The 11,153-nt window shown below is 41.4% G+C and overlaps 1 protein-coding gene across 1 annotated transcript in view; it reads right to left on the reverse strand.

The window, feature by feature from the left end:
* Positions 1-10,883, reverse strand: part of LOC148027333 (eukaryotic translation initiation factor 3 subunit I-like) — a 54,261-nt gene extending 43,378 nt beyond the window's left edge. Inside the window, exon 1 of the mRNA XM_087691902.1 lies at positions 10,519-10,883. Within this exon, the coding sequence (XP_087548028.1) occupies positions 10,519-10,873 (355 nt within the window). The 5' untranslated portion in view covers positions 10,874-10,883. The remainder of the gene's footprint in view (positions 1-10,518) is intronic.
* Positions 10,884-11,153: the final 270 nt, after the last annotated feature.

Below are 11,153 nucleotides of genomic sequence, written 5' to 3' on the forward strand. Positions count from 1 at the left end.
TGTAGAAAGACTAGAAGATGAGAGAGAATGCTGAGGAGAGGGAAAATTCAAACTTTCTTCACGAAGAACTGAAGAAAATCTGTCATTTACTGTAGTCGCCCGATCTCAACAACTTCTAGATGCAAAGAACTGAAGAAAATCAGTCATTTACTGCTGCTGCCCTATCTCAACAGCCAGTAGATGCTGTCACCTAATGTTGATTGGTCTTCTTCTACCCCTGGTTGCCTCAGAAGTTCCTCCAAAGGCTGCAAATCAAACAGCAGCATCTCCTCCCTCTCTCTTGCAAGCTGAATACACTAAAAATGCCTCTCTCCAGACTCTAAAGACGTTTTTCAGTCTTGCATGGGTATTTTTTACAAGTGGCAGCCTTCCCAAATGGTTTTTCCAGCATTATCCATAATTAAATATTAATTCTCCATCTTTAAATACTGAAAATTAATCTAATAATTATTTCAATCCCCTAAAAAATAATCTGGCTGGCCAATAATTAAATTGGCTAAGCAATTTCCATTCCCGAGTATCTTTACGTCATCTTGGACCATCAAATTGACATTAGGTGCCGTTAAACAACACTTCCCTAGTGTCACCAACTAGCATTTATAGCCAAATGAATGACCTAGACCAACCACTGGCACCAAATACCACCGAGTATCTGTGCGGCATAACTTATAGCAACTTTTGCCTTTAACATCACGTAATTTCGACAAGTCCTGCGCTCATAAATTTACTCTAACCCCAGTTACCCCTCACATGTGCAATATTCACTTAACCATGTGATTAAAAATTAATCCACATATTAAGTGGGATTTCAAAAATACATGTCCTCATGACAAGTAACAGCAATTTGGAGCTCTCCAAGAGCAAGTGACAGCAGTCCAAAGTCCTTTTGGTGCAAAAGGAGACATCAACTTTTTTGATGGTCCTAAGCTGTAGGTGACAACTTCCATGGTTGTTTAAGTAGGGCCAACAACAGTTTTTCAACATTTCTCGCAATGAAACTCAAATATTTCTCTCTCTACAACATTCTCTCTTATCCCCCAACTATCTCTCAAGTTATCTCAACATTTTCTAGCAATTTGAGCCATCAGAAGAAGAGATTTCAATCAATCTTTGTTGTAAACCCTAATTTACAACAAAAATTAGGGTTTGACAGCCACCTCGAGATGTGTGCTCAGAATTGCGGACCTAGGACTTGAATTCTAGCAACTAAAATTAAGAAATTTCAAGGAGATTGAAGAGGCCAGCCAACCAATTTCAGTTTTAGGGTTGGATTCATCTTTCAAGGAGCAAAGTAAAGACCAATCCCCAAGCAAACCAAGAAACAAATTGATTTGGAAGCTTGCTGGTCAGTTTTAACAACAAGAGGCGCTTGGATTAGCAAAGGAGGTCAAAGCATCTCTGTTGTACTCCATCCATTTGCAATAAAAGTTAAAGAAACACCACGAGAGGCGTCAATTTTGGGGCCAACCGGGTATCTTATGTCCAAGATTAAAGTGGTAAAGTGTGTATTTTCAGTTTATGTGAATTTTATACTTGCTATAATTAGTACTTAATCAAGTTATCTACCACCCTATCGGAGGAGAAAGACTGGTCTCATGTACCCTGCAGACATGTTTCCCACATCTGCCCAACACTAAATATTATTAAAATATTCAACACCCTAGCCTTAATCAACATCAACCTCAGAAATAAACTTCCATTCATGCACAACCCTTTTAATAGGCACAAAATTTGGGGATTTTTTCAATAGACTTCTTAATTTCTCCAAAAAATTTGGAACTTCTATCTTAAAATCCCAAATTTCACCAAAAATATAGCGATTTTATGTTCAGTGGATAAAAATTGCCCAATTTCATACCAAAAATTTAGGGCTTTTCACATTTGAGCCCAAATTTCATCATATAAATTTAGGGCTTTTGTGACATCTACTCAAATTCATCAACATTGAGACCAATTACATCTTCTACACCAACGTTCACGGACATTGGAGCCCTTTCAACTGCAAATTCTTCCTCGTCATCATCAATTTTGCAAAAAATTATAAGTTTTTGGACTCTTTTTTTTGTTTTATTTTGTGTTGCCCCTGCATTTCTACTTTGGACAGCTATTGGTCACAAATACCAGCAATTTACAGCAAGAAATGGCAGGAAAAATGATTTGCTCATTATGTTTCGGGACTCCGATGAATTCGATGGCACTAATTATCCCATATGGGCATGCATGATGAAGCATGTCTTAGCTGCCACGAAGCTTTGGGGTTATGTATGTGGTTCAAAGGTTAGGCCTGCAAACTCAGCTACACAAAATGCTACATGTTCATCTAGCTCATCCATTGTCACTAGGTGATAGTGGCTCTTCTGCTCCAACCCCTACTGCACCTTCCACCACAAATCACTTCAAAAAAGACGGTTGTAATGCCCAAGCTTATGCTTTAATTGCACTCTTATGCAAAAGATAATTTATCCTGCATATTCAATGGTGCACAACCACCAAGGATAGTTGGGATAAGCTTGCTTCATTGTATCACGTAGACAATGAGAATCGTATAGCCTATTTACACAAACAGCTTTAGATGGAGCACATGAAAAAGGGTGATTCAATGGATACATACATTACATGTGTCAAGGACATAACGAAACAACTTGCAAATATTGATGAAATAATTCTTAATACCTCTCTTGTATCTACAATCTTGGCTAGCCTTCCTCACACTTATCAAGATTTTGGCACTACACTTTGCTTATTTGCAAGAGGAGATGTCGCGGCATACACATTTGATGTGTTGGTGTCATTATTATTGCAAGAAGAGCAATCATAAATGAATGACTCTAACATAAGTATGAACAATCAAGCATTTGCAGCCAACTATAGAAACAAAGAGAAGTGGCAACACCCAAACTCGAAGGGTAAAGGCAAAATAGCTTCTTCCATGGACTCTTCAAGCACCAAGGATGACCGTGCTAAGAAAAAGTGAAAAATGTGCATGTTATTGAAGAATGCAGAAAAAGGATCGCAAGTGAAAAGACCAAACAATCGGGCATGAGTGTTGCTGAAAATTCAGCAAGTACCAAGGATACAACAGCACATTTAGCAAGTTTGAACATTGATCAATCTTATGCTTTGTTGTGCATTGTTCGTATGATCCTTCTTCACATGCACATGGTTTATCAGAGGCTGAAAAACACAGCAATACATGGTATTTTGACAACAAAGCTTCCAAGTATATAACATCCATTTGTGACTTGTTTGTATCATATGAAAATGTACAAAAGGAGGGATCCGTTGTATGTGCAAATAATGCTTCATATGCAATTCAAGGCAGTGGACAAATGTCCATTATTGCAATAGATAGGAAAACTATCATGCTTGGAAAGGTCTTGTATATCCCTGCCATAAAGAAAATTTTGCTTTCAGTTTCAAACATTGCAAGTGCTAGTTTTGTGGTTAAATTCCACATGGATTGATGTAGTGTCCATGATTGATGTAGTTTCAAACATTGTATAATGGCCTCTGTCCGCTAGATTTATATGAGAGGAGAGCATTAGAGGACGCATTACAATTGATACCACCATTGAGGATGACATTGAATTATGGCATCCTCGATTTGCTCATCTTAATCATGGCAGTTTGCTTCGCTTGAGAAGCAAAAATATGGTGCTTGATCTCCCTCTGTTGAAAGCACCTACTCATAATGTATGTGACAATTGTGTACTTGGCAAAATGCATCATGCTTTGTTTTTCAAATATGAATCTATGCGTGTTGATTAGAAATTACAACTTGTGCACAGTGATGCTTGTGGACTCATACATGTCAAATCCATCAAAGGATACTTGTATTTTGTTACCTTCATTGATGACATGACTTGTCATTGTAGGCATATGTGAGAGTGCGCAACGGAAGAAGGAACATGAACACACACACAGAGAGAGAGAGAGAGAGAAAACAAAAAATGAAAGAAGAAATACTGCACTGACTGAAATGAATGCTGAATACAAAGCTATGGACTGATCAGTCCCTACACGCAGCCCAGAGCGTCAGTGAGAGCACCAGATTAAGCTGATGATGACGGCAGCATCGAAGACGGAGGAAGAGTGTGCACCTGCCAAGGAAGAAGGAAAGATGATAATACAACTGACTGCCAAGTGGAAAATGGCTATAAATAGCCAAAAGACCCAAAAACTAGCCGACCTGAAATTTGAGGCCAAAAACCGACCAGCATTTAATGCTAGTAAAAATTCCAAGAATGCTCAAAAAAATCCCAAAAAGAGTGGACAATGTCCAACAGGTGAGACAGGCTAAAGAATGCAAAAACTGCCCCAAGAAATGCACATAAAATCCCGACTAGAGGAGAAAATGCACTGAAATGCAATAAGTTGAGTGCTCTAGAATGATCTACCTCCTCCATCAAAGCAAGTGATAGACAAGTCAAAGCTCCTAAAATCCTTGTCTAACTCAAACTCAGGCTCACAGGCAGGAGATGACAAGGCATGACAAACATGACTGCTAACACCCCCTCTCAGATCCTAGATGTGGCAGAAGGCCAAGGGAGAAACGGATCTTGGGGTGGCAAGGGGAATGCCAATGTCGATGAAGTCCGTTGATGAATATTGCCGATGAAAAAGCTCCTCACGATCCTGGAAAACCCCCCTCTAAAACACTAGGGGCCAGAAAATCCATAGTCGCATCACCGAGATCATCCCCCTCTGAAAGGGATGGGGGGTACAAGGGAACCACCGGAGGAGAGAGTGCGGGATAGGAAGGAACCTGTGGAAAAAAGGGTACACAAGTGGGAACGGGTGTGGCAAAAGACAATTGCCTCGAAGGACCCTACATAAGAGAAGGGGAATGGAGCTTGTAAAGCCCGCTCTCCTGCCAACCTTTCACGATAACAGCCCCAGTAGAAAAATCCTCAATACAGACGGCTTGCTCGGTGAAGACAACCCGGGTACTAAGCCTAGTAAGGCCATAGATAGAGGAGTGGAAAGCCCAAGTCCAGAACATAAAGAGCCTGTGAAAGGAAGCTCGACGTGCGGTCTTGGGAAATAAAGGCAAAGTGCCAACACAAATAGACACCGAAACAATGTCACCAACAGACTGAACCCTCGAAAGGGCATAGATCCTGCAACAAATCACCTCAGAGAGTCATATGACTAGAAGCTCCACTATCAACCAAAACATGAGGCAACCACTAAAGAAGGCTCCTCCAAGTCAACAATATGAAGGAACACTAACTCCTGGGTAACCACTAGAGTAGAGGTAGAAGGCTCGAATGTTGTAGCTCCATCCTTCGCTCTCGGACGAAGGTGAGGATACTTCTTCCAACATTTCTCCTCTGGATGTGTACCCTTCCCATAATATGGGCATTTAGACTTCTCCAAGTCGGAGTCAGGAACCTGAAGAACTCTCCTTTCTTTTAGCCTATCACCTCCCTTCCTTCTATGTCCCCCCTCCCAAACCTGCAACAAAAGCTTTGATGGAGGTGGATCCACTCGCTACCTCTTTGGCACGCTCGTCATGCTCCAAAACAAGCAGAGCAAGCTCCTCCCATAAAAGCTTCTCACAGGTCTTCTATGTAAGAAGGCTAGTGTAGAAGACATCAAAACAGGGAGATGGCAGCTGAGTCAAAAGAATCATGGCCATATCCTCGAAAGAGATCATCCTGCCAAGGGACGCAAGCTCATCCCTCATGTCCTCCAACCTGTTGATATGATCCTTCATGGAAGAAGAATCATCAATACAACGAGCATCTATAATTACTACTCAAGAGTAATCCAATGGGCAAATGTCTTTTGATGGTACAAAGAAGTAAGTTTTGTCCACACTTCCGTTGCTTTCCGTAACCTCTGCACATACACTAGGACAAAATCCTATAATCTCATAAAGAGGAAAGATCGAGCTCTCGAGTTGAGCCGATCCCATAAGGTCACACGATCCATCAATGATCCAACGGTGGAATCCTCCTGGACGAGGAATAGGGTGGGTAACAAACTCCCAAAGATCGAAGGTATCAAGGATACACTCCACCTTACACGACCAAAGAGAGTAGTTGGAACCATCAAATTGGTCTTCTTTGGACAAAGAAGGGAGTACGGACACATGTATAGAGGGTGCCATGGAAGGCATATGAAGGCCAACAGAATGAGTCTTCTGTGAAACATGGAGAGAACGGGGAATAGAGGGATCTCGTAAAAATGGGCTAGGTGACCTCCAATCGTCGCGTGAACTAGCACGAAAGTCTCTCCGTCTCTTGGAGAAAGAAATAGAGACCTCATCCTCTAAATCAACAAAGAACTCGTGATCCAGAATGAGCTATCTCCTCCGTCAAAGCAAGTGATAGACAAGTCCAGAGCTCCTAAAGTCCTTGTCTGACTCAGACTGAGGCTCACAAGCAGGAGATGACAAGGCATGACAAACATGACTACTAACAACATAAACCAAAAGTGTTTGCATGGTTTAAAACCTTCATTGGCCTCGGCTGAAAATGGCAATGGATGCAAGCTAATTACACTCCATACAAATCAAGGGGGGAAATATATGTCCCAAGAGTTTTTTGGCTAAAATGAGCATTCATCAATGAGCTATGCCTTACACACCTCAACAAAATAGTGTGGCTGAAAGAAAAACTCGCACTTTGGTGGAGCTAATACATTATATGCTTTCACACACAATACGCTAGCCCTAAAGTTTTGGCTTGATGCTATTATGTGTGCAATGTATGTGCTGAATTGTAGCCCCACTACAACATTTGGCTAAATGGACATCTTCTTGGGCCTTGAAATGGCTGGAAACCATCGGCGTCACGCAGTTGTCTTCGGTTGTTTGGCATATGCTTTGGTGCCACAACCACAAAGACATAAATTGTAAAACAAGGCTGTCAAATGCACTTTTATTAGTTGCATTGTAGAAAATAAAGGGTTCCGCTTGTACAAATCATCCACGAACAAGATTTTTGTCAGTAGAGATGTAAAAATTTGCTAAACATGCTGGTCACCCCTTCATGGACTACAAAAATCAGCCCAATGTGGGGTCTACAGACATTTTTAGCAATTTGTTACCATTGTTTCTAAAACCAACCTTCCTTCCGTGGATGGAAGGTAAATCCCTGATTACAACCTAATTACAATAGCAAACAATAAATGCAAATCTAAAAATACAAATTTACTTGCTGATCTTGGACAATGCACACCCGATTGGCCCCAAATTTGGCGCCCCTTTCGGTATTTCTTTAGCTTTATTGAAGAAAAGTTGATTTACAATGGGATTCTCCCGATCCCCTTCGCAACCCAAACTCCCCTTGCTGCCCAAAGTGACTAGCAAGTCTTCAATCTGATTTGCCCCTTGATTCAGGCACTTAATTGGCCTTCACCCACTTCATAGACAATGGAAATGCTCCAAATTCAATGGTTGGTTAGTCCTCCACCTGAATTTAGCTGAAATTCACCTTCAACCCTGAAAAATCCAAGTCTTGGAGCTTTCAATTTCTAGCACTCTTCTTAAAGGATGATTACATTTTGAGAATCTACTATCACTCATATCTTACAAAGACTCATGCAAAAAGCTGGCAAGAGAGCGGCCCCCCTTAACATTAGGTGGATCATTGCACTATTGTTTATCCCTACATTTATATCAAATAGAGGGGTGGCAAGCACTCTTCTTGGACTACTGGTTTTTGTTCTAGTAGAAGTCATAAGAGGCAGAGGTAATTACAAGTGGTAAGCAAAGCGGGGTTGGGGTATGTCATGAACTCGTCCAACAAGTGGCTGCTAAACCCTAATTTCTGCTGCAAATTAGAGTTTACAGCAATGAAATTTGTATTTTTTTTGTCCAAATGCTGAAATCTTTGGAGCAAAGCTGTGAAATGGCTGGGAGATGAGAGAGAGCTGTAGAGAGAGAAAATTCAGAGTTTTGTCGCGAAAAATGACTGAAAATCAGTCAAATGCAGCTGTTGCCCTGTTGCAACAACATTAAATGTTGTCGTCTACAACTGAAACACCCAAATCAGCTGTCACCTTTACCTGGATGCAATGGCCTAGCTATGGAGGGTCCGAATCTGCAATCGTCTCCTCAAAACTAACTCATGGCTGGCTGCAATGGCTGAAAATAGGCTGGCCATTGCTACTCACAGCTCTCCCATATTTGCTACAGCAAGAATGATCTCGTTTTCTCCTCTTCTTCAGCCTTTTACCAGCCTGTATGGGCAAGTTTGCCAAGTGGCAACCTTCCCAAATGGTTTTTCCAACATTATCCATCATTAAAAATTAATTTTCAGCCTATAATTACTAAAAATTAATTTAATAATTATTTCAAAGCCCTAAAAAATAATCCGACTGGCCAATAGTTAAATTAGCTAAGCATCTTTCACTCCCGAGTCTCTCTGTGCCAGCCTTGACCATTAGATCGGTGTTAAGTACCATTAAACACCACATCTCTAGTGTCACCAACTGACACTTATGGCCAATGAATGACCTAGGCCAACAATTGACACCAGATACCACCAAGTACCTGTGCAACATAACTTATAGCAACTTTTGCCTTTGACATCCCGTGATTTTTCTCGGGTCTCAGGCTCATAAATTTACTCTAACCCCAATTGCACCTCACATGTGCAACATTTACTTAATCATGTGATTAAAAATTAATCCACATGTTAAGTGAGGTTTCAAAAATACATATCCTCATGCTGGACAGACTTGACATCACTTTTACAGTTTTGATAAGCATTGACAAATTCAAGGCAGCAAGCAGCTTGCAATGACATGAAATGTAACACAAAGCAAGAATGAAGTGGCAAGGGATATGTGGCAGCAGTTGGATCAACGCACAAGGCATTAAAACCAACTTTGCCATGGGGCAGTCTGTGGCAATCAAGTAAGCCGATGTGTAGTTTTTTAATCTGAAAATTCGGCAGCCACATGGCATTTAAATCAGCTGGTTGTGCAGTTATGTAGTCAGCCAGTTTTGAAACTGGCCAGTACATATTGACAAAGGTAATTCCATATATTCGTTGTTTGAGTAAAGAGATTGAAAATATGAGGGAGCTTGCAATCAAACTCCTAGCCTAGCGCTCTAAGTTTATCATTCATTGTTGCTTACGCTTTAAAACAATACCAAGCCTTAGTGCATTATAATTGCTTACATTCATGCAAAGCATTTTTGAAAGCAAATACAAAAACCTTCAACCTCAGCAATGTGAAAGATCTCCAATTTTTTCTAATTTAGAACTAAATTGGGTCTAGCTTTGAATCTATAAAAGCATCTCTTGGAAACTTGAAGGCTTTCTTCCAACTTTAACAATTTTCTTGAACTGGTGAACATTGTACATAGATATGCTCGGGCTCTCTGTGACAACACTGCACATACTTTAAATTTGTTTATTTAAGTTGTGCCTTCATTTGTTTTCTGCCTTCTATAGCAAGAGTTTGCTATCAATATCAAAGTCTACAGCAGCCAACAGCCTGGACTTCCAGATTTTGCAATTCGTCAAGAGCAAATTGGCCCAATCATTGCATCATGCACTCAACAGCTGCATTGCATCAAAAGGGCTCCCATCTTCATTTCCTAGCTTTAGGAATTGATTCCAAAACCAATGGCCAAGAAAACCCCAAATTTTGGGTTATTAATTCCAAGAGATCCAGGAAGCTTATATAAACTCTTAAACTAAACTAATCTCCCATATACTTGTCTGTTGGCACAAGCACTGCCAAAGACAAAGCAAGACATTAAGAATGTTCTCATCCGTGAGTCACTAGTTGGTGCAAGCTGCACCTGAACAAGCACTCACAGTTACAAGCTAGTCTCACATCATATACTTGCTATTGTGGAGCTCATTTGTATTTGGGACAGTAAAGCTAGTTGCTCATGTGATCCCTTTACTCCTTGGAGCATCAAAAATGGATGGCTAGAGCCAGCCCCATCACTCCTACTTGCCAATGTCCAATTCTTTCATATAGAGACAATAAAAGGTAGTTGCTGGTGTGATTCCTCCATTCCTTGGAGCATCAAACATGGAATACCTGGAAGCTGGCCCCAATCAACCAATAATTTGGTTAGTTGTTAATGCAATGTGAGTGTCCACCAGATTTGCCAATATTGAGGGGCGCTCTCGCCCACTAGAACACTTGGTTAGTCGTCTTCCCTCATAGGGTCACCAAGGAGGAGTATCCCAGTGCAATCAAGCTCCATTGTTCATTCGGCTTGCAAGCTAACATAGAAAAATATCAGGGTGGCTCTTGCCCGCTCTCTCAGACACCCCCCCCCCCTTGCGGGCATTCGGGTGTGTGTGTGTCTTCCCTCGGGGGACCCTCATCCCACCAATCTCTCACTTCATCAGCATTGCGTAAGGGGTTTGCCAAATAACATGCAGGGACAATGATGGACCGCAGGCCCAACTTATTAATACAGCAACCCTAGCCATCGTCGGCAGATTTAGGAAATCTGACTTAAATACTTTTTCCTAGCAGAAAATGGATAGGATACAATATCGCATTTGCTAAAATCAAGAAAAAATGGCAACGTACTTGAGACATCACAGCACCAAACGGCTCCATTGTGGCCTTTGTAGGTTCCAAGGCGTTCTCCGTTGTGCGCATACCACACGGTAGGGGTATGATCCTTGGCGCAGGAAAACAGCAGGTCGCCTTCTCTGTTATACTTGAGGAAGGTCAGGGGCCTTTCATGCCCCTTCAACAGAATGGGCCTCATGGCGCACGCCGATCTGGAGGAGACGATGGACTCGGCAGCACGGCACCCTAAGACTTGAGAGTGCGAGAGGAGGGGACTGGAACGCACCGCGGACCTTAATGGTTCGACTGAAACATTAATTGTGTTGTTCGACGATCTCGTGTAGGGTTTTCGCGATTTCTTGGGTAGCATTTTCGTTGAAGGCTTTCATTTCAGATGCAAATAGATATATCGGAATCAATAAATAGCCATGTTAGTCATGTCCTCTCACATTTTACCAAGCTTACGAGCAAGACTCCAATACCACGCGACCTTGTATACTACGTTTACTTCCACTTCTATTCTAGGTCTCCCGAGGGTTGATTTGAGCCAGGCTCCTAAATTAGTTGAAGAGTCGTTATTTTGACAATTTGGTACCTCAATTCCTTAGGACTGCCATGTGTATTTGCTTCCCCTTAAATGCAAACTTGCC

The sequence above is a fragment of the Lygodium microphyllum genome, chromosome 13, assembly GCF_053477565.2.
Source record: "Lygodium microphyllum isolate KBCC chromosome 13, Lygodium_microphyllum_v1.1.10, whole genome shotgun sequence".
NCBI classification, from domain to species: Eukaryota; Viridiplantae; Streptophyta; class Polypodiopsida; order Schizaeales; family Lygodiaceae; genus Lygodium; species Lygodium microphyllum.